Source organism: Sus scrofa, chromosome 6, assembly GCF_054392235.1.
Source record: "Sus scrofa isolate SSC_HxYL_T2T_F1_AM1 chromosome 6, Sscrofa_HxYL_maternal_Yorkshire_Landrace_v2.0, whole genome shotgun sequence".
In the NCBI taxonomy this organism is placed as follows: Eukaryota; Metazoa; Chordata; class Mammalia; order Artiodactyla; family Suidae; genus Sus; species Sus scrofa.
Window position 1 is genome coordinate 73964419 of NC_139388.1, and position 24147 is coordinate 73988565.

Consider the following 24147-nt stretch of genomic DNA (forward strand, 5'->3'; position numbering starts at 1 on the left):
GGCAGTCCTATGTGCGTACAAGCGGCAGGTATGGATGTCTGAGACAGGCAGGAAATACCAGGCAGAATCCGGCTGGGTTTTCAGGCCCCAGTGATGCTCCTCACCAGTTCCAGGGCCTGGCTTGCCAGGAGCAAGGGCACAGGAAGTGCCATTGTTCTGGAAAAGCCTCCCCATCCTGCTCCTCTCTGCCTTGGGCCATCCCCTGGCCTGTCGTCAGCCGTCCACAAAGGCTGCACTGTGTGACCCTACGAGCGACTTTCCATACATCAGACAGTGAACAACCAAACCCTTGGGCTAAGTGGCCACGGTGGTGACTGTTGTTGAGGCAGGTGCACAGCACCTGGCTGAGCGAAGCGGGTCAGAGGGCCCAGGTGGGGAGGTGCTGTTGTTTCTGTGGGTGCTGCGGAGGGTGGATCCGCTGGCCAGACTTGGTAAATTGTTATTTACAGTTTCTGAGCCTTTAAAAGAAGAGCTTCCGCAGAATCGGCCCTGATCCCAGACCTGCAGCATCATGACAGCTCTGGTCACGCTGCTGTTCCTGCTCCTGCTGGGGGCCCAGACCCAGCATGGGGCTGAGTGGACCTACTCAGGTAAGGCCCATCCCAAGGGCTTCGTGCTCCCTTCTGCCCTCCCCAGGGAGATGATGCCTGGCCTTTCAGATGATGGGGTATGGCACCTGTTGGATCTTCTCCCAGGGGCTCAGCATCTCCGGCCAGGTAGAGAGCAGCTGACCTCAGACCTAGGTTAAGGAGAAGAGGACAGAGATCCCCTGCCCCCAGATCCCTGATTCACCAGCTGGGTTTTTGCTTTTCCGCCTCTGATGCTAGCTTGAGAGCCTGCTTCTGACGGCAAAGCCATCTGCTCTCTTGCTTTATGGAGATGGAAAATAAAGCGATTAGAGGGGGTGCTCCAAGGCCCCTCAGAGGGTGTGCGAAGTTTGTGAGAGCTTTCTTCCAGGAAGTTTCATGATACCTGGTTTATCCAGAACCTCTGGATTGGCGAGAACCCGCAGTCTCCATGGTTGGCTTCTCTTGGTCACCATGGCCCTGCCGAGACCTCAACCTCACATCCTGAATCCCACTTACAGAACGTGAAGTTGAAAATCCTAGCATCTGGAGTTCCTGTTATGGCTCCGTGGAAACGAACCCAACTGGTATCCATGAGGACGTGGGTTTGATCCCTGGCCTTGCTCAGTGGGTTAAGGATCTGGCGTTGCCATGAGCTGTGATGTAGGTTACAGACACAGCTCAGATCCCAAGATGCTGTGGCTGTGATGTAGGCTGGCAGCTACAGCTCTGATTTGACCCCTAGCCTGGGAACTTCCATAGGCCCTGGGTGCAGCCCTAAAAAGACAAAAACAAACAAACAAACAAACAAAAAACCCCACAACAACCTCAGGGAGCAGTTCCTGCTATTGTGGAATGGGATTGGTGGTGTCTCTGCAGAGCCAGAACGCAGGTTCAATCTCCAGCCCGGTGCAGTGGCTTAAAGGATCTGATGTTGCCGCAGCTGTGGCATAGGTCACAAGTGCGGCTCAGATCTGATCCCTGGGCTGGGAATTCCATTAGCTGCGGGCTGGCCCCAAAAGAAAAACAACAACGACATCCACGAAACCCCCAAAATAACCTAAGAGGGAAAGAGACCTCGATTCTCTGTTGCAAATGGGGGAGACTAGGCCCCACAGCTGTTGGAGGTCAGGTCACCCTGGTAGTGACTAGTTTTTATCACTCTCTCCACTATGACTAGGAACCCCCTTAAAAAAGAGAAATCTCCTTACTTTGGTATTTTTTCAAATAATCATTCTAGGTCAACTTTGACCCTGCTGCTTCTTTCTTGCCCTGAGTCCACAGGTGTGAACCCAGCGGTCTTTACCAAGTTGAAAACCACTGAAAGTGGGGGAGCCAGAAGGAGGAGGGAGGTCCTGCCATAGAGCATGGAGGGGGCTGTGATAGAGGTGGGGGCTGGGAAGGGGAAACAGCAGTTCACAGGAAGAGAGGAAAAGCCCCAAAGCCCCTGGAAAGTAACCTGGGAAAGCCAAGCTCAAGGAGCCCCCAGCACATTTATCACTGATAGTGAGTCAAAGGAAAAGCCAAAGCTGTGTATTAAATACATTCATTGCTTTCCACACACTGAGTCAGGTTTTCAGGACCTGTGGTTGGAGCAGGAAAGTGAGGGATCCGTCCCAAAGCCCCCAGTCACAGGGTCTATGGAACGGATTTATTTTTTTATTTTTATTTGCCCATTTTTGGTGGCCCCTCGGCATGTGGAGTTCCACGGGTCAGGGATCAGATCTGAGCTGCAGCGACGCCCGATCCTTTAACCCATTGTGCCGGGCTGGGGATTGAACCTGCATCCTGGCGCTGCAGAGATGCTGCCCATCCTGTTGTGCCACCGTGGGAACTCCCCTGGAGCTGATTTAGATGTGACGTCCTTCCTGCCTCCTTTCTAGAAGGCAGACCTCTGAGGGTGGCCTCTGTGGGCCTCCCGCTGGGCGGGCCCTGCTCTGAGCTGTCAGCACTGGCCTCCACGCTGGGTGAGGGGCCCCCGGGGATGGCCCAGCTGGGCAGCCCCTCCACCTGTGACCCCGTTGGCTCTCTCCTGGGTCAGATGGGGAGCTGGATGAAGCACACTGGTCCAGGGAGTACCCCGACTGCGACGGGAGGAGACAGTCGCCCATCGACGTGCAGAGGAAGAGCGTGCAGTACAACCCTGCCCTGAGGGCCCTGAGCCTGACAGGCTACGAGGCCCAGGAGGGGGAGTTCTCCATGATCAACAACGGCCACACAGGTATGGAGGGCCACAGGCTCCTGTCCCCAGGTGGGCAGCAGGCTGGTGGGGAGTGGCTGCGGGCAGCTGTATGTGCAGAGATCCTCGGGCTGCAGGCCTCAGACTCGGGGAGGAGGGGCTTTGAGGCCCTGAGACCAGGTGACTCTTCCCAAGCTGTGCGGCATCTTTCCGCCGACTCCGTTCCCTGCTGGCCCCTTCCTTGCTCACTGGCCTCTTTCCAAGCTCGCTCGGACCCCAGCAGCCCCCCAGCGGGCAACTCAGCCGACAGAAAGGCAATGCCGTCTAGTCACACGCCCCCCTGTGTGTTCCGTTGATCTGTGCCCTGGTCTGACCTGCCATGGTCTCTATGTGTGAAGGTCAGACAGGAAAAGCTGGGACTTGAGAAGCCTGGACTGGCTGATTGTAAAATCCTGCTTTTCATCTGCACACAGCCCTCTGATTGTTCCGGTGGGCTCGTCTCCTCCAAGTCTCAGGACAAGCCTGGGGGGATGGGCAATTTTTAGGTTGAAACCAGAGGCTTTGGGAGGCCGAAGGACTTCACTCAGGGTCACCCAGTCTCTAGTGGTGAGCAGGACCCAGACCCCGGATGTTTGCTTCCTAGGCCATGTCCTCTTTGGAAAACGTCCCTCTCCACCTCCACCTGGGCTGGGCCAATTTACAGCCCATTAGCACAGGTGGGAGGGGGAATGTCATAAGACTGAGATTTACTGTTTGCACAATTGAGGAAATAAAACCAATTGCCTCCAAGATACACAGCAGCCCTCAGGTAACCCATGGTTTGGATCACTCAACGCCACAAATCATTCATGAAAGTCTCATTTCATCATTCATGTCGAGCTCCTGTCTCCAAAGTTACTCTCAGAAGCTTCCAGCAGGTGGGCAGAAGCATGTAGCTTGTTCAGATTGCCTTCTTTCACTTGGTCACATGAATTCGCGATTCTTCGGTGTCTTTCCATGACTTGAGAGCGCCTCTCTTTTTAGCCCTGAGTGAGAGTCCATGGTCTGGAGGCACCAGTATGTTTATTCATTCCCCCCACTGAGAACATCTCGGCTGCTTCCAGGTTTCAGTAATTATGAAGAAAGCAGTGTGTAGATTTTTGTGTGGACCTAAGTTTTTAATTCTACTGGGTAAATGCCCAGGGGTGTGATCGCTGGATCGTATGGTAAGAGGATGTTTAATTTTGTGAGAAACAGCCCCACTCTCCTCCAAAGTGGCTGCACCTTTGTGGATTCCCACCAGCGATGAATGAGAGCTGCTGCTGCTGCTCTGCAGCCTCATCAGCCTTTGGTGTCATCAGTGTTCCCGATTTCGGCCTTTCTAATACAGATGTGCTGGGGGTCTCAGTGCCATTTGAAGTTGCGCTTCCCGTGACACACAAGGTGGAGCATCTTTTCACATGCTAATTTGCCATCTGTACATCTTCTTGGGTGAGCTGATGGTCTCTGGGGTATTTGCTCTCTTATTGTTGAATTTTAAGGGTTCGTTGTGTATTTTGAATAGCGGTTCTTTATCAGAGGCATCCTGGGGAGCCATTTTCTCCCAGTCTGTGGCTTTCCCTTTCCTTCTCTTGATAATCTCTTTTGCAGAAGAGAAGTCTTACATTTTAATTAGGTCCGGCTTCTCAATTCTTTCTTTCATGGATCACATCTTTGCTATGCTATCTAAAAAGGCATCATCGGGAGTTCCCCTTGTGGCTCCGTGGTAACAAACCCAACTAGTATCCAAGAGGATGCAGGTTTGATCCCTGGCCTCACTCAGTGAGTTAAGGATCTGCTGTTGCTGTGGCTGTGGTGGAGGCTGGCAGCTAGCTCTCCAATACAACCCCTAGTCGGGGAACGTCCATATGCTGTGGGTGTGGCCCAAAAAAGCCAAAAAAAACAAAAGGCATCATCACACCCGAAGTCACCATGGTCATCTAGGTTTTATCCTATGTTATCTTCTAGAAATTGTGTAGTTCTTCACTTTACATGTAGGTCTGTGATCCTTTTTGAACTAATTGTGGGAAGGGTGTAAGGTCGGTGTCTGGATTCTTTTTTTTTCTGCATGTGGATGTCCAGTCGTCCCCGCACTGTTTGTGGAAGAGACTCTCTTTGCTCCATTGTATTGGCTTTGCTCCTTTGGTAAAGATGAGTTGAATATACCTAGCAGCTATCTTTCTGGGCTCTCTGTTCTGTCCCACTGATCTATTTGTGTGTCCTCGCACCAGGACCACGCTGCCCGTGTTACCCAAACTTTATACCAAGTCTTGAGGTTGGGTAGTCTTGGGCCTCCATCTTTGTTCCTCTCCTTAAACCCTGTGCCAGCTCTCCTGGGTCTTCTGCTTCTCCACGTAAACCTTCAAACGAGTGTGTGGGTAGCCACAAAATAACTTGCTGGGATGCCGACTGAGATGCCACTGAATCTATGGGTCCAACTGGGAAGAACCAGCATCTCTGAGTTGTGAGTCTTCCTATCCAGGCATATGGAATCGCTCTCCATTTATTTCGTTATTCTGTGATTTCTTTCATCAGAGTTTTCCACTTTTCCTCATATGGATCTTGAATGTAGTTTGTTAGATTTGTACCTATCTATTTAATTTTGGGGGACACTCGTGTAAATAGTATTGTGGTTTTTTTTGATGTTGTTATTGTTTTTGTCTTTTTTTTTTAAGGGCCATACTCGCAGCACATGGAGGTTCCCAGGCTAGGGGGGGTCTAATCAGAGCCGCAGCCGCCAGCCTACGCCACAGCCACAGCAATGCGGGATCCTTAACCCACTGAGCAAGGCCAGGGATCGAACCCGCAACCTCATGGTTCCTGGTTGGATTTGTTTCCCCCTGCGCCACAATGGGAACTCCAATAGTATTGTGTTTTTAATTTCAAATTCTACTTTATCTGTCCACTTTGTATTCATATCCTTCCATTTTTATTTTTAGATTAGAATACAGACATAAAATTACACTTTAACAAAGAGAAATTGAAAGCACTCTTGCAAATTGAGACAAATTTGAATTGCCACAAAATTTTCTAATGCGTATTCTCAATTTCTCTATTCTGTTGTGGACGTAACAGTTGGTGGACCAGTACTGATCGATTAATAGTTTTTAAATTCCCCAAAACACATATTCATAGGTTCCAGAAAATCTTAAAGGTGGGAGGTACTAGGCCCTTAGTGTTCAGGAGGAGAAACAGCACTGCTCTCTCTGTCTCCACCTTTTTTTTTTTCCTTTGGTCTTTCCAGGGCTGTACCCTCGGCATATGGAAGTTCCCAGGCTCAGGGTCGAATCGGAGCTGCAGCTGCCTGCCTACGCCACAGCCACAGCAACATGGGATCTGAGCCGGGTCTGCGACCTACACCACAGCTCATGGCAACGCCGGGTCCTTAACCCATTGAGCGAGGCCAGGGATGGAACCTGTATCCTCATGGATACTAGTCAGGTTCGTTTCCTCTGAGCCACGATGGGAACTCTGAATACTGCTCTTTTAATAGGTACTATCGGCCACTCCATTTGTCTGGCTCCTTGAAAGGAAGGATGACTTCTCATTCATCCTCATAGCCTGGCATCTGGCACAGAGTCTGAATAGATGGATGCATCCAAGGGGGAAAGACTTGTGCATGAGAGGACAAAGCCCCAAAAAGCCTCCACGAGGGAGGCAGGATTCTGAGCAGGTTTTGATCTTTGAAAGCTGCAGGAGCAAGGCTGGTTTTGTCTTTGTAAAAAAACGTCTATTTTGAACTCGTTTTAGGCTAGAAAAAAAATGCAGCAATAGTACAGTGTGTTCCCGGGTACCCTCCTCCCACGCCTTCTAATTTTTACCTCTCATAACTGGACTGTGTTGGTACCACACAATTACTCATTTGAATTGCATCTTTTGCCCACAGTGTCCTTCTCTGGGTCCATGATTTATCCAGGATCCCACGGGAGAGGCCCTAGGAAAGGCAAAAAGACAAAACAAACAAACAAAAAAAACCTGGGGTCTTAAAAGAACTTTGTTTCAAACAAAGGGGAGTCGCTTCTGGAAGATCAATCAATTGATTTCGGGGAGCGCACAGATCTTTGTCCCCTGCTTTTCACGAGCTCAGTGATAAGCTCAGAAGTGCTGCCGTTTTCCAATCTCGCTGTTGTGATCCTGGGGCTAAAGCTGGAGAAGTGAGACACTGTGTCTGTAGAGAAGTGTGTTTCAGGGAAAACAGGCTGGGCACGGTCTCTGTTACTCCTCCTGCGATGCACTGTCCTCAGCTCTCCAACCTCTGGACACAGATGGCTGAGATTTTTTTTTTTTTTTTTTTTGGTCTCTTTAGGGCCACACCCACGGCATATGGAGGTTCCCAGGCTAGGGGTTTCATCCGAGCTGTAGCCGCCGGCCTACACCATAGCCACAGCAAAGTGGGATCCAAGCCACATCTTCGACCTACACCATAGCTCATGGCAACGCCGGATCCTGAACCCCCGAACAAGGCCAGGGATCGAACCCGAAACCTCATGGTTCCTAGTCGGATTCGTTTCCGCTGCATCACAATGGGAACTCCCAGCTGCACCTCTCTCTCATGTGAGGCTGGCCACATGTTAAGCACCGAATCCAAAGCACCTGTTCTGCTAAAGGGCATGTAAAAATTTCTGAGGCTGGTTTCCTCCTTACGAATGGCCTTTTCTGTTATGAATTTCATCACAGCTTCCTGCTGCTTTAGACAGTTTGGAAGGGAAGAAGGGGGCATTGAACAGATATCAGATACCTAATATTTGCTCTTTAAGAAAACTTACTTGTTAGAGTTCCCCATTTGGTGCAATGGGATCAGCGGTGTCTCTGCAGCGCTAGGACACGGGTTTGATCCCTGATCCAGAGCAGTGGGCTAAAGGATCTGGCGTTGCTGAGGTACAGGTCACAATGGCAGCTCAGATCTGATTCTGGGTCCAGGAACTCCATATACTGTGGGGCAGCCAAAAAAGAAAAAGAAAGAAAGAAAACTTACTTGTTTATAACCACCTTTGATGACATATTTACCTATTTATTTTGTTTTTTTTTTTTGTTTGTTTTTTTTTTTTTTTTTTTGTCTTTTTTTGCTATTTCTTGGGCCGCTCCCACAGCATATGGAGGTTCCCAGGCTAGGGGTCTAATCGGAGCTGTAGCCACCAGCCTACACCAGAGCCACAGCAACGCGTGATCCAAGCCGCGTCTGCAACCTGCACCACAGCTCACGGCAACGCCAGATCGTCAACCCACTGAGCAAGGGCAGGGACCGAACCCACAACCTCATGGTTCCTAGTCGGATTCGTTAACCACTGCGCCACGACGGGATCTCCTACTTATTTATTTTGACCATGCCTGCAGCATGTGGAGGTTCCCAGGCCAAGGACTGAACCTGTGTCACTGCAGCGACAATGACGAATCCTTAACTGCTAGGCCACCAGGGAACTCCTTTGATGCCTCTGAGTAAGAAACCTTTGTTAACGGGACAGATGCTACGGTCCCTTTCCAAGTCCTAAATTATACCATCACCGATATTTTTCTTGGTCCCTTTCTGGGGTCACGGTCCATGTCTCCCTTCTGCCTGGCTCACTGCAGAATAAAGAGGTTTCTCTAAGGCCTGAGCCAGTGGCTTGAACAGGGCCCCTGTCGGGCCAGAGTGACTTCCCTGTCGGACGTCTGGAGGGCTTGAGGCAGCAAGAAGCTGGAGGAGGGATCCGCTTCTCCAGGGGAGGGAAGCTGACATTGGAGCTTATCTGTTGATAATCACACCCCATTCGATTCCAAGCCGAGAGCGCCCGTGGTCCCTGACTTGGTGCAGAATTTGGTCTCTTGTCTTCTAAAGACTCGCTGAGGCCGGTCACTGGCTGTGCGCGCCCAGCTCTGGCCCAGCTCTGCCACAACCGGGGTGACTCCTCTCTCCCCCACTGGGTCCCCTTGCCTGTTCATAAAATAGAAGAATTGAAGCCCTGCCCCCCCCTCCCCGACCCCCCGCCCCGGGCTGCTCCCTTCTATGAAGTGGGATGCGGCTGTTAGCTGGGCTGGTTCTAGAAGCCTGCACGGGATGGAGATTTTAAGATCGTGGAAGAGAATCTCCTTAACTTGACCTTACAGAATACTCGAGACGTGTAGTCAAAGTAATCAAAATGGTCCCGAGAGGCCCTGTTTCTGGCTTCTCTGCTGTGGGCAAATTCCAACACCAGCCAGGAGGGATTCCACACCCTTGGGCCACCTTTTTTCAGGGCTTCCCCCTTCCTTCGGGCTAACCGCTTGGTGGCCCCGCATCTGACCTTCGGGTCCTGGGTGGGAAGCTTGTGCCCTGGGAGAGGTGCTTGTCCAGCCCGGGTTACTCAGTGCCTGGTCCCCATCCTGCCCCGTGTGCCGTGGCCTCTTCGCCTGGGTGGCCGGGCTGGGGTCAGTCTAAGCCAGTCTGCAGTACCAGCTTGCCCCAGGAGAGGGCAGGCAACCAGGGGAGCTGCCTCCCCTGTAGGCCTGACCCATCCTCGCCCATCAGAAGACGACCTGCCCCACCCTCCTCGGTCTTCTCTTCCAGTACAGATCAGCCTGCCCTCCACCATGCGCTTGACGGCCCCCGACGGCACCCAGTACATAGCCAAGCAGATGCACTTCCACTGGGGCGGCGCGTTCTCCGAGATCAGTGGCTCCGAGCACACCATTGATGGGATCAGATATGTGACCGAGGTACCTTGAGGTCCTTTTTCTTTCAAGCCCCATAGTCACTTTTCTTTTCTTTTCTTTTTTCTTGGCCTTGCCTGGGGCATGAGGAAGTTCCCAGGCCAGGGATCAAACCTGCGCCATGGCAGTGACCATGCTGGATTCTTAACCTGCTGTGCCACTGGGGAGCTCCTCACTTTTCCTGTTGAAAGAGCCAAAAAGACTTGGTGCAATGGCGAGTCAAGTCACCCTGAGGTTGAGTTTATTTTTATTTTGTGCCTTTTTAGGGCCATACCTGTGACGTATGGAGGTTCCCAGGCTAGGGGTCGAACTGGAGCTAAAGCTGCTGACCTACGCCACAGGCCCAGCAACGCCAGATCTGAGCTGTGTCTGCGACTTACATTATGGCTCATGGCAATGCCGGATCCCTGATCCACTGAGCAAGGCCAGGGATTGAACCCACATCCTCATGGATACTAGTCAGATTCATTTCTGCTGTGCCACAACGGGAACTCCTGGGTTCGTTTTTCATTCATTCACAACTATTCACTGATCACTGTTTTATGCTGGGAGTTGAGGCAGGGTTCCTGCCCCGACAGAAGTCACCCCAAGGCGGGAGTTTACAGCCCACAGACTGGGACAAGCCCTCTTTGATTTCAGCTGGATTTCTGCATGGGAGGTTTGCTGGTTCCCTCTCTTGCTTAGGATGACCACGGGTTCACAGTGACCTCCTGGGGTAAAAGGGGCTCATGCGCACTCTAGGGAGACCTCAGGAGGACCCCCTGGCCTCACAGGACCCCCTGGGCTCTGCCAGCTTGTCTGCCTGGGGGATGCTGAACTGCCGTCTCCCCAGAGTCCCACTCATGCTCTTTGCACTCTTGGAGAAACTTCTGGTCTTGATAGACCTCGTAGCCTAGATAGAGGGCCGTTATTGACATGGGTCAGGCTGAGGCATCGCACGATGCGTCGTTTTTTTGTGTTCCTCCTTCTCTGAGAACCTAAAGCCCTTGAAGTCTGCAGGAACTGCCCTTGACCTTCGCTTTCCTGCTCCCGCAGGTTCACGTCGTCCACTACAATTCCAAATACAAGAGTTACGATGAAGCCCAGACGGCCCCGGACGGCTTGGCTGTGCTGGCAGCCCTCTTCGAGGTAGGCCGAGACGGCACAGGTGATGTTATACACGGGTGGCAGAAAAGTTAAAAATCAGGGAAAACTTGCAGCTGTGTCAGTTTGAGATTACAGCCCTCGTGGAGGTGGGGGGCAAGCGGGAGACCAATCCGAAATTTAACTGGGAACGCAGCCACAAAAAAGAACAAAATCATGCCATTTGCAGCAACATGGAAGGTCCTGGGGAGTCTCATATTAAGTGAAGTTAGACCATGGAAAACAAACATGGGATGATGGCGCTTACATTCGGAAACTTAAAAAAGGATGCAAATGGGAGTCCCTGTCATGGCTCACTCTGACAGATTGAAACCAATCTGACTAGTATCCATGAGGACACAGGTTTGGTCCCTGGCCTCGCTCAGTGGGTTAAGGATCCGGCGTTGCCATGAGCTGTGGCATAGGTCACAGATGTGGCTTGGATCTCATGTTGCTGTTGCTGTGGCTGTGGTGTAGGCTGGTGGCTACAGCTCAGATTAGACCCCTAGCCTGGGAACCTCCATGTGTTGCAGCTTCGGCCCTAAAACAAACAAACAAACAAACAACAATCAGAATTGGGATTTGCTGCTATATATTATCTAAAATGTGCAGTAAGGGACAAAAAGTTGGACATGCAAAGAAATGGGACAATGAGAATCATATTTAGGAGAAAAAAAAACCAGTCAATAGGAACTGACTCTGCGTAGACCAAGAGTGACTCGGGAGATAGAACTTTTTGGCTGCACCTGTAGCATATGGAAGTTCCTGTTGCTGTGAGCTGTGGTGTAGATATCATTCCTCTTTTTTTTTTTTTTTTTTTCTTTTTTTGTTTTTTAGAGCCACACCCACAACATATGGACGTTCCCAGGCTAGGGGTCAAATTGGAGCTACAACTGTTGGCCTACACCGCGGCTCACGGCAACACTGGATCCTCGACCCACTGAGCAAGGCCAGGGATCAAACTGCATCCTCATGGATACTAGCTGGATTCATTTCCACTGTACCACAAGAGGAACTCCCAGTCTTGTCTTCTTTTAATTTATTTTCTTTCTTTCTTTCTTTCTTTCTTTTTTTTTTTTTTGCTTTTTAGGGCCGTACCTGCGGCATATGGCATTTCCCAGGTTGGGGGGTCAAATTAGAGCTACAGCTGCCGGCCTACACCACAGCCACAGCCACAACAATGTCAGATCCAAGCCGTGTCTGCAACCTATACCACAGCTCATGGCAATGCTGAATCCTTACCCACTGAGGAAGGCCAGGGATCAAACCTGCATCCTCATGGTTCCTAGTCGGGTTCATTAACCACTGAGCCATAAAGGGAACTCCTAATTTCTTAAAAAAAAAACAAAAAACCGTTAAGATTGTTGAAGCAATAATTACACCCTGGCAGTGTTAGCTTTACAATGTATGTAGATGCTACTATATATATGACAGAAATAGAAGAGAAAGGATGGGGAAGAAATAGAGCTTATCTTGGAACAAAGTTGCTCTGTTTTACTGGAATTAAGCTGACATTAGCCTAACATAATTGTGATAAGTCGTATATTGTAGTCACTAGAGCAATTACGAGTGACTTAAAATAGTTAAACAGTACACTAAAAACATTTGACACAAGAGGTAGAACAGAGGAACCAGAAAGAGACGAGAAGTTCCCATCGGGGCTCAGCGGAAACGAATCTGACTAGTATCCCTGAGGACGCGGGTTCCATCCCTGGCCTCGTTCAGTTGGTTGAGGTTCTGGTGTGGCCATGGGCTGTGGTGGAGGCCAGCAGTTATAGCTCTGATTCAACCCCTGGCCTGGGAACCTACCTATGCTGCAGGTGCAGCACTAAAAAAACCAAAAAAATAAAATAAAATAAAATAAAATAAAAGAGGCGTTTAGAAAACAGACTTATGGCAGTCAGAAATCCAAAAAAGTCTAAATTTATTTGAAAATTGTGTATTGAAGTGTAGTTGATGTACAGAATGTTGATTTTTGCCGTGCAGCAAAGTGACGCGGGTATACACATATGTATTCTTTTTTCAACATTCCTTCCCATCCCAGTCTATCCCAGGATACTGAACGTAGTCCCCTGTGCTGCACAGTAGGACCGTGTTGTCTCTCCTTCTCTATGTAGGAGTTTGCATCTACTAACCCCAAACTCCCAGTGCCTCCCCCCAACCCCCTTGGCAACCACAAGTCTGTTCTCTAGGTCTGTGGGTCTGTTTCTGTTTCATAGATAAGCTCATTTGTGCCATATTTTATTTGTTTGTTTGTCTTTTCTAGGGCCGCACCCGCGGCATATGAAGGTTCCCAAGCTAAGGGTCTCATCAGAGCCGGCCTACACCACAGCTCACAGCAACTCTGGATCCTTAACCCACTGAGCAAGGCCAGGGATTGAACCCGCAACCTCATCGTTCCTCGTCAGATTCCTTAACCACTGAGCCATGACGGGAACTCCATTCGTGCCATATTTTAGATTCCACATGTAAGTGATATCATATGGTAATTGTCCACTGAATTTATACCCAGTGGGAGAATGAACATCAGTGATGGAAGAGAACCACTGTCCACAGACTTTTATTCACCAAAAGCAACTTTTCTGACTTCTAAAAAGTCAACACTGATACTAAAAATAAAGGGTGGCAGCATTCAGAATCGGAGCAGTTTTGCCTCGGACATCTGGGTCTCCTCCGCCCGGTCTCAAGTCCTGAGGATGCAGAGGGAGCGCTGGAGAGCAAGCTGCTCTCATCAAGCGTGCATCAGCCTATGGCTGACATTGCCCCCAACAGTCACTGGGGATATTTGAATAGTGGCTTTTGGCCACGCCTTGAGGACACATCACCCGTCACCACCCAGAAGCTCCTTTCCCTGGAAGCTGCCCAGATGCTTTAGATCTTGTGCTCCTGGAGGAGACTGGTGAGCCCAGGCTGCTGGTGGCAAAGTGCAGCTAGATCATCTCCCCCAGAGCACCTGGGACATGGACGGGCTGCCATGGATGGGCTGCCTCCATCAGCTGGAGGACCAAAGAGCTGGACTGGGGGAGACAGTCCTGGTTAGAGGGCCGGGCCCTGTTACAACTGCTCTGCTTCTCCTGCAGATCAAGGATTACGCCGAAAACACTTACTACAGTGACTTCATTTCTCACCTGAAGAACATCCGGAATCCAGGTAGGAGAGACCAACGGTGGCTGCAGGAAGGAAAAGGGAGGAGCTTGTGTGCGATGGGGCGGGCACAGGGGAGTGGGGACGTGTCGCTGGTGGAGAGGGTGGCAGATGAACCTGCCAGAGGGCACTCCCCTCCCCGTGCCAGGTCTCTCTCAGCAATTCCCGTGGTTGGCACAGGCTGTGCCCGCCTCTGAGAACCTGTTCACACACTCCCCCTGTCGACTCCCACGAATGGAACGTCTGGAGGGCCAGAGTTCCTCTGATGCAGGAGAGCTTCATTTAAGTGCTGCTCACCTCTGGCCCCCAGGGGGTGGTGATGACTCTCGTCTCTAGAGAGGGCGTCTTCCTTGGCGTCAAGCTGAGAAGACTCTGGAGCGTGAAGCAACTCATCATGGGGACAATAGCTGCAGACGCCGGGCAGGCCTCCCTCCTCTCTGCCGCCAGAAAGCGGGGTTCTTGTTAGAGGGTTCACCCATGCCCCTGGTCCACCCTTGACCTTGAGCGGTAACCACATCCGTATTGTAGCCTTGGCTTGAAGCATCCCATTTTAGCCGCATCCCCAGACGCCAGCTCCTTGACCTCGGTCCTCACCCCTCCAATCCGGGGCCTCCACATTCTCACTGCTAGTCCTGTCGCAGGCCTCTCACCCACCCCTCTTCATCCAGCTTGGATTCCACGGGCACATGCCCTCCGTGACCTTGCCCCTCCATCCCGCCACAAGCTCACTTGGCAAAGTCCCAGACCAGCTCCCACTTATTCACCGCCTGAAGCCAAAGGGCAGATTATGCCTGGAGAGAAATAGCCTCTAACTTTATTCATAGCCTCAAATATAAGCACATACTAACACTGGCCAGGAATCCTAAAATACCACTCTGGGCATTGGCTTTTCCCCTCTCCAAAATTACTGCATCACCTCTTTGCCTCTCTCCAGAAGCCCCTCCTCCTTGGCCCCAGACCCCTCCCTGGCTCTCCTCGGAGGGCCTTGCATTTGCCTTGCACTTCATGGAGAAGGGAGTTGGCAACTCTCATCTTCTTAACCCTCCCTACCTGACCAAACTCCAGGTCCGCTCCTGGGTTACTCTTTTTTTTTTTTTTTTTTTTTATCTTTTTGCCTTTTCTGGGGCCGTTCCTGCAGCATATGGAGGTTCCCAGGCTAGGGGGCGAATCTGAGCTGTAGCCACCAGCCTACACCAGAGCCACAGCAACGTGGGATCCAAGCCATGTCTGCGACCTACACCACAGCTCACGGCAACGCCGGATCCTTAACTCACTGAGCAGGGCCAGGGATGGAACCCACAACCTCATGGTTCCTAGTCAGATTTGTTAACCACTGCGCCACGACGAGAACTCCCTGGGTTACTCTTGAGGCGAGGTCCCCGCTCTGGTCCAGGACCGCCCTCCCATGGGGGTGCCAACCCTCATTCTCAGGGTCTTTTCTCCTGCCCGTCCCCCTTCACCCCCCGCATCTCACCGGATTGCTCCACTCAGCACCTGGCTCTGGGCTCACGTTCCTTCCATTTCCAAAGACAAACCAAAGTCTCTCTGGACCCCACCATCCCCTGAGCTTCCACTCTATCCTCAGCTTGAACCCTTGAAAGAGTTCCTATTGCCCTCTTCTCTTTTCTGACCCCAAACCTTCAAGGTCGGCCCTGGGGTCAGACCTCCTGGCCACGCTTCTGCTCTTAACCCAGCTCCAAACAGCGACCTGTTACACGTGGCCCTTACTCGGGGCACGCCCCCGCCCCAGCCCTGCTCCCTTGCTCTCTGTTCCGGGCTCCTGCCCTAATGGGGGGGGTGCCACCACTCTGATCTCTTGGGGACTTCATTTAGTCCCGGGGGCTGGACCACCATCCCTAGGCTGTGGACTCCCCAGTTCTCTATCTGCTCCTCCTGCAGCCACGGCATTAGTAGGATAGGTGAGGCGAAATCAAGGTGAGAGCCGTCTGGTTGACCTACAGACCGTGAACAAAGCCGTCAGGAGACGCCACAGGCTTGCGGTAGATCCAAGAGTTTCCTTGAACTCACCACCCTCAGATAGTCCATTTCTGCTGACGGATCCTCACACCTTTCCTGCCTGATTCAAAAAAATTTCCCGTCCGATCAATACAGCCCACAGCACCAGCGTCCCTCTGAACTCTGGGTTCCTTCATCCAGCTGTTTACCTGGTGTTGCCAAATGGATCCAATACGTAATGCGGCCAAAACAGAACTATATTCCCGGCCCGTTGCAGGCTTGTCCCTAAACCAACTTTCTCATTTCAGCAAAGGGCGTCCTCCTCCAAATCTTTCTTGACTTTCCTCTTTCCACAACCCCCCACACCCGAACCATCAGCTGGTCCTGTTGTTTTTCGCCCCCTGCTTTCAATTCTTTGGGGTCTATTCCCAGAAATGGAATTGCTGGACGATAGGGTAATTCTATGTTTCATGTTTTAAGGAACTACCATGTGGTTTTCCACAGTGGCTCCACCATGGTTCTGGAATTCTCTACTCACTTAAATGTATTGGAGTTAGGAAACAAAAATCTCTGCTCTAGAGCCCTTTAGAAGGGTATTTCTTGAAACCTATCCAGTAACAATGAAAGAGAAATCTGCCTACTCAAGGGATTGTGCGTCTGCTAGGCTTCATGGCCTTGGTTAAACAAGCCTATTGAGGTATAGATCAAAGGGACACCTTCTTTGCCATTAAAAAAAATGCAGAAGTGCTCCGGGAAAGTGAAGCAAAATTCAACTTGCCTCCATGTTGCTTTGATAATTTCATGCTGAGTTTGGGGACTCAGCGTCACTGACATCAACAAAAGAGGAATTCTCTAGATGCAGCGATAACTGTGGGTGCCGTGGAGGCTTCGGAGACCCGTAGGAAGTCCCCCTCCCTACACCCCACCTGGGGCTGAGCTTGGTTCCCAGTGGGCATGGCGGGAAGGGCTTGCAACCTGAGGTCTGCCCCCAGACCCCCGCTTAGCTCTGATTCTGCCTTTCTCCTCTCTCCCCTACTCTCCCCCCATTCTTCTAAATGAGCACAAACCAAGGACTTTTCTTCTGTCCATGAGAGCACTTACCCCAGAGTGCCCAGGAGTTGTCATTAATTTCTTTCATTTATCGTAAAACGTATCCTCTGCCTGACAGCGATGATGGGGGGTGGGGGCTACACTTGTGAGTACTTTCCCGTGTGCTGACCCAGTGCTGGAACTTTATTTATTTTTGCTTTCTAGGAAGGCACCTGAGGCATATGGAGGTTCCCAGGCTGGGACTGAATTGGAGCTGTAGGTACTGGCCTATGTCACAGCCACAGCAATGTGGAATCTGAGCTGCCTCTGCAACCTATACCACAGCCCATGGCAACACCGGATCCTTAACCCACTGAGCAAGGCCGGGGATCCAACCTGCGTCCTCCTGGGTGCTAGTCAGGTTCATTAACTGCTGAGCCACGATGGGAACTCCAATGCCAGTATTTTATAAACACACTCCTCTCTACCCTCCCAGCAGCACTCTGAGAATCCTCTTTATCCAGACAAGTGAGCACCCAGCCGGGGCCACCCAGCCAGGGGGAGGTCTTCGAGTGGGTCTCTCCCCAACGTCTTTGTGCTTCACCCTTTCCAGGAAGCAGCACACTGGTGGATCGTTTCCATGTCCCTCTGCTTACATCAGCAGATTAAAAGATGGGGAGGTTGGAGCTGGAGCTGTCCTCCCAAGGGCAGCAGTGGTCCTTAACTTCCTGTATCTCTCGTCCCTTCTATTAGGACAAACCACAGTTCTGAGCAGCCTTAACCTTCAGGACATGCTCCCTGAGAACCTCCACTCCTACTACAGCTACCAGGGCTCACTCACGACTCCTCCCTGTACTGAGAATGTCCACTGGTTTGTGCTTGCAGATACTGTCAAGCTCTCCAGGACGCAGGTAATGCATGGAGCCACTTTATCAAAGTCCCTCCTTTTAATGCCCTGGGTTCCAAGAATGCTTTCCCACATCTCACCTCCTGCCAACTCCTGGGATCCTACAGTGTTTTCCGTGCTCAGGGCTGCAGTGCCTCCCCTATGCCACGGGTGATCTCACTAGTGCTGTAGTAGAGACGGACAAACAGGCATCAGGGAATTCAAGAAACTTACAGGGCCTGCAACAAAAGGACTGGGGCCTGACCCAAGTTGTAGGAGAAGAATTGCACAGTAAAAGCAAATATTGATTGAGTGCTGCTCTTGCCAGGTACGACTTTAGGCCTTTGATATATAAAACCCCTGTCCTCATGGAGCTTACATTCTCACTTCATCAGTGACTTCCTGCAAGAAGGACAGCTTCATATGTTGCCCTTTACAGTTGAAAATGCCTGTAGCCCTTTGAGGAGAGGAGCTGTATCAGATACCTTTTGTCCTTCAGCATAGCACGGGCAGGTAATAAGCATTTGTTAAATTAAATAAGGACAAATGTTACTGAGGTTGCAAAGCAAAGCTATTTCCTTCTGGGTGATGGTCTTCCTCAGAAACAAATAGTTTTCCTTTTGTTTTTGTTTTTTGTTTTTTGTCTTTTTAAGGGCTGCACCCATGGCATATGGAAGTTCCCAGGTTAGGGGTCTAATTGGAGCTGAAGCTGCCAGCCTACACAACCTCAGCAACACTGGATCCAAGCTGCATCTTCGACCTACACTGCAGCTCACAGTAACGCCAGATCCTTAACCCACTAAGCAGGGCCAGGGATAGAACCCACATTCTCATAGATACTAGTCGGTTCATTACTGCTGTGTGCCACAATGGGAACTCCAAGAGTTGTTTTTTTTAAACTTTCCATTTTCCTACTCTCGGAAAATGTGGAAAGACCCCTATCCTTATACCCACACAAAAACATTTACAACCAGATTGGAAGTGCCCCTAGTTGCCTAACAAAAGTCAATGTCAATTATCTCAGGAAAAATGCACCTTAAATCCAGATCTAGAAGAATTTCCGTGAACAAAGTTACCTGAAATGAGCTCAATTTTTTAAAAAAATCACAAAATACCAGGAAGAAGGCACTATGAGTGAGTGTCAGCAGAATTAGACCTACAAAGATTTCAGATAGTGTAATTGTCAGTCAGTTAATATAAAATGTGTTTAATATATATAAAGAATGAATATATGTACAATTAAACACATGTAATATGGACAAGAGTTTTAAACATGAGGAAAGAGCAAAGTATAAAAATGACCAAGTAGGAGTTCCCATCGTGACGCAGCGGAAACAAATCCAACGAGGAACCATGAGGCTGCAGGTTCAATCTCTGGCCTCGCTCAGTGTGTTAGGGATCTGATGTTGCCGTGGGCTGTGGTGTAGGTCGAAGATGTGGCTCGGATCCTGCGTTGGCTGTGGCTGTGGCATAGGCTGGCAACAACAGCTCCGATTAGGCCCCTCCACATGCAGTGGGTGTGGCCCTCAAAAGACAAAAAATAAAAATAAAAAGTAAAAAGGGAAAAATGACCAAGTAAACTTGAATTTAAAAAATGAGTTGTTAATTTCTAGAAATGGAACGATGGTAACTGAAATGAACCACCCAACGAATGGGTTTGATAACATGTTAGACTCAGTTTAAGAAAGAATTAGTCAACTGGAGGACAGGGCTGAGAAAATTATGTAGCATGAGAAGAAAAAGAGATGGAAATATGAAAAGGAAGTAAAGAGATATAGAGACCATACTAGAAAGAGCCAATAAAGGTCTAGTTGAAAGTGTAGAGGGAGAAGACAGGTAGAATAAAGAAGGATACTTTGAGAAATGTTGGCTGACAATTTTCCAGGGGGTTGAAACATACTGCATCATGTATTCAGGAAGCCCAATGAATCAATGAAAACAAAAAGAAGCCCATACTAAACCCATCACAGTGAAACCAAAACATATCAGAGTCAAAGAGAAGATTTCAAAATCAGCCAGAGAGAAAAGACAGATTTTTATAAAAGAAATACTATTAGATGAAAAGTTGGTTCAATGCAGCAACAACAAAAGTCAGAAAGTGGTGGAACCATGTTTTCAAAGCACTGAGAGAAGTGAATAGCCAGCCTAGAGTTCTGCATGCAGCAAAAATGTCTCTCAAGGATGTAGACAAAATACAGACATTTTCAGATAAACAGAAATCAACCTTGGTATTTGATAGGTCTCTTTACTTCTTTCTCTTCTTTCTACTGTTGACCAAATACTCATAGAAAAAGATTAAAAGAGATGGTTGGAGAAATGGATGGATGGATGGATGGATGGATGCTATGCCTGGCGCATAATACCCAGAACCATTTCTGGACTTGAGATCTCACCACCATTTTATCAGGGTTATATAAATCTCAGTCATAGTTCAATTGCTAACTAAACTTTAAAAAACCACCTAGCACCTCTTCCTCTTCTGAAGTCCCTTTATGCTGCCCGCAGGTTTGGAAGCTACAGAATTCCTTGTTGAATGACCAGAACAAGACCATCCACAACGATTACCGCAGAACCCAGCCCCTGAACCACAGAGTGGTGGAGGCCAACTTCAAGTCTCTCCTTAACCCTCGTGAGTGAGATCAACGCTTGTTTGTTTCGCAATCTGCAATTCTAATTTCCTTCTCTGGGTGGACCCATCTCTTCTGGCGACAGTAAGGCAAGGAGAGGCATCTAAACAGGAGGCAGCGCAGGGGGACCGGTCTATGCAGGGCTTGGGCAAAGTAGAACAGGGAAGGCAATGGGGACGAGCAGCTAGGTGATTTATGACCCACCTCATCTTGCCCAGAGACACTAGGAGAAGCAAGATGTCAGCAACATCCAGATGCTCCCATAGAAGTGCAGAGGCTCAAGGTAACCGTATCAAATCCAGCTCAAATTATTTTCCACACACGTCTCTATCTGTCTATATTACAAACCCATCCCCAAATCCTCTTACAAATTCCCTCAAGGTGGGGAATAACTCCACCACGTGTTGTGTACTACACTTTCCTGAGGATCGAGCCCCAGGCCCCAGGGTGCTGGAAATAGGCTCGAGGAGTCCATCTTCCCCTGGACCCTTTAATCCAGTGGGTCAGGCTCCAAACCGCATTGTTGGCTCACCTCGCTTCTGTGGTTGCAAGCATATAAATATTCTGTGATTTCTCATCTTTATTTTGTCTGCTCCTCTGTAGAGGTGTGGTGAACTCTATGACTCCATGAATGCATTGTCCTTACGATATATTTCTGTTAATCCTCCCTCATGCCTTTATATCCTCTAATACAATATTGGAGAATTGGTCCACATACATCTTTCAAATCTTTAAAATATCCATGCACACTCCCCAACACAGTGAAAGTCCATTTGTGGCTGTTCTCCCCATCACTCCTTCCTGGTTCATGTGCTGTTTTCCTCTGCATCAGTTTGAGCCTTTAATACGATACTAACAGAGGAAAAAATGACACCAACGATAATTACGAATTCCCCAAATTATATTTAATGCTGTATTAACAGTGATGATTTCTTTTTCTAAGGGGAGGCATCCCCCTAACAGGTCCAGGCTCTAGCAGGCTAAACAAAGGGAACTCAGACCCACTGATGGGTCTCCTTGTTCTGATCTTACTATGCTCCCTGTTTTACCTAATAAAATTGAACACTATCCTTGCAAAAGGCACAAACAGATGATAGCGTTTCCTATCTGCCACATCTCAGTTGCTCTTTCCGTGGGGGGTGGGGGTGTCACTCCAGTGTACCCTCGGGAGGGAGCTCAGGTGTTCTAGATGTAGATGAGAATGTCCTGTCTCGCGGTATGTCCGTCGTGGCCCTCCCGCCTGGGATTTGATATTTAGGATAATTATTCCATCTCCCAGTAGATAGTGAAAGGACTTCCTCTCCCGCCCCGGCCAGGGGATCTGAATGATGGTCTCGCTTTGCTGAGAAGAGAACAAAGAACTGGGCCTCATCGCCATCTTCCAGCTCCATCCTCCTTCTGGGCCAGACTTCTAGGTAGCAACCCAGTTGCGTGACCCTAGCGATAGTGCATAATTCTACAGCATTCCATACCAGATGGTTGATAGGATCAATGCATCAAGGACAAATGACTGGCAAAACCAAGGACAGGTATAAACACAAGACAATGGCCAAATCCAGCCCTCTTGCTATGTATTTATTAGAAAACACCCACACATTCTGAGCATAAAGTCTGCTGAGCATCGCATGAGAAACCAAGGTGGGTAGAACCATCTTGGACATGTTACCCCTTGGATTCTGGCAGCGTCCAAGCCTAAATTCAGACATGGCAAAGATGCTTGAAGCCAATGGATGGGACCACGAAGGCCATTCGGAGGAGTCAAAAATACTTCCTGTGTAGGAATGGGTATCTGGCGGTCCTGCAGTCCTTGTTTTCTTGGGTCCCAAAGTTCTGACTTTTTCTTCACTCTTCTTTTGATATACTTTAGGCTCTGAGCTCCATTTTTATCTAAACAATATTGACAATAACCTGGAATACCTGAGAAGAGTTATTGAACAGAAGAAAGCAAAGGGAAAAGGACCATGGTAATGACCTTGACACGTAAGCCCCGCCTTGTCTCCACGGAGTCAAAATGACCTTGACGTGTAAGCCCTGCCTTGTCTCCACGGAGTCCTGGAATCCTGAATATCCGATCGCACCGCTCCCATTGAGGCACCTGGTTCATCTCCGACTGAAGCAGGAGACACCATCACCCATGAAGGGAAGTGAGAAGGGACTGAGTTAGACATTACCCGTGGAAATTGACTGGAAGAGACTTTTAAAGAACCTGGAGCCCTAACCAGCCTCCTCTAGAATCAAGCACATTGATTTGACTGCCTTTCAAACCCGCCCTGTAGCATTTAGATGGAATAAAATAACTGCGGAAATTTGCTATTTAAAACTTTCTCTTTCCTCTTCCCTTGTACCACTTCAAACGTCCCTTCGCTGCCTCACCCTGAGGGACCCAGGTAATGGGACAAAGATCAAGGTGGGAGGAATTTCCAGGATGGAGATGAAAAAAAAAAAAAGGAAGAGGGTGTCCCTGTGGTGGCTCAGCAGGCTATGAACCCAACTAGTATCCAGGAGCTTGGGGTTCAGTCCCTGGCCTCACTCAGTGGGGTAAGGATCCAGGGTTGCTGAGGCTGTGGCGTAGGCCGGCAGCTGCAGCTCTGATTTCTAGCTGGGGAACTTCCATAGGCAGCAGGTGGAGCCGTTAAAAAAAAAGAAAGGAAGAAAGAGAAAGGAAAGAGACCTTACATTAGGAACGTGTCGGCAGGAGCTCTGGAGTAGTGACGGTGCCCAGAGTCAAAGAAACAGAAGAGGGAGGAGGCAGGCTCCCTGGAGGGGCGAGGGCAGCCCTGAGATTTGTCCTCGTTGGTCCACTGGTGTCCTGGGTCAAGTGCCAGTCCTGCCACTTACTAATCATGTGGGATAATGACCTGTTTGGTGGGCTGTGGCTGCAGTTAAGGAGAAGCAGCCAGCAGAGTGGCGGGACCTCTACGGGTCAGTTACACGAACTCTGCCTGGAGGACCTTCCTGGCTCATCTTCAGCTTCCTTCTCATCCCTGACTGAGCTCAGCTTCACGCTTCTGAATTCCTTTATCCGTGTCGTTATTCACTGGCTCCGAAGCACGTTCACCCGTGACTTCACTGACTCCTCCAGGCCATCCTCAGTGAAGCTGCTTTAACCCCAGTTTACAGACAAAGACACCGATTTGCAGAAAGGCCTGAGATGGCCCAGGTAGTACACGGTAAAGCCAGGATTCCAACCCAAGCCTTTGTATCCAAGTTCTTTTAACTACAGATGGCATCACTTTCACGCATTCAGCAAGCTTTGTAAAGCATCTGCTGCCGTCAGGCTGAGATGTGGGGTATAGAGACGGGGGCTCCCCGAGCTGGACAGGTATTTATCCAAACAATCACCCTCATGGGGGGAATAACTGAAACCACCACAGAGGGGCTGGTGCTTGGTGGGGGGTTGGAAGGCCGAGCCAAGGGGGGCGGGGCAGTGCTGCCCAGGGAAGTGAGAGTAACTCAGTGTGGACCAGAGGACCAGGCTCAAGGGAGCTGGCAAGGAGCGTGGGGGTGTATTGGGAGGAAGACAGACCCCCATCATTAGTGCTTTTCTGTGCCACTAAAGGTTTGGGTTTTCTGCAGGGATAATGTGAGGACACGATAACAATCATTCTTTCAACCAGAAATGAGAGCCTGCGGTGCACTGGAACAGAAGCAGTGACTGAGACAGCCAAGGGGCGACAGATGCTATAAACAGGCAGAAAGGTAGACAAACAGGATTACACAAGCCTGTTTGTGCTTGAAAAGAGAACAAAGAACCAAAATTAATGACAATGGTTACCCAAGGAGGGGGGCAAGGGGGGGACAAGGTGGAGGATGGGCTGGAAGATGGACTTTTCTGGAAGCGCCTTGTTTGGTAGTTTTAACATTGCAATCTTGGGTTTTAGAGAGCTGAACAATTAAATTAGATGTAAATGATTTTTAAATACTCCCTAGGAGTTCCCTGGTGGCTCAGTGGGT

The 24147-nt window shown here is 49.7% G+C and overlaps 1 protein-coding gene across 1 annotated transcript; it reads left to right on the forward strand.

Annotated features, from left to right (window-relative positions):
- The first annotated feature begins 491 nt into the window (after positions 1–491).
- CA6 (carbonic anhydrase 6) lies at positions 492–22507 on the forward strand. The gene is given in 8 exon segments (NM_001144116.2): positions 492–590; positions 2608–2787; positions 9287–9435; positions 10465–10557; positions 13632–13701; positions 17434–17591; positions 20072–20195; positions 22061–22507. Coding segments are annotated over 8 exon segments (954 nt in total). The 5' UTR covers positions 492–511; the 3' UTR covers positions 22162–22507.
- The last annotated feature ends 1640 nt before the right edge of the window (positions 22508–24147 follow it).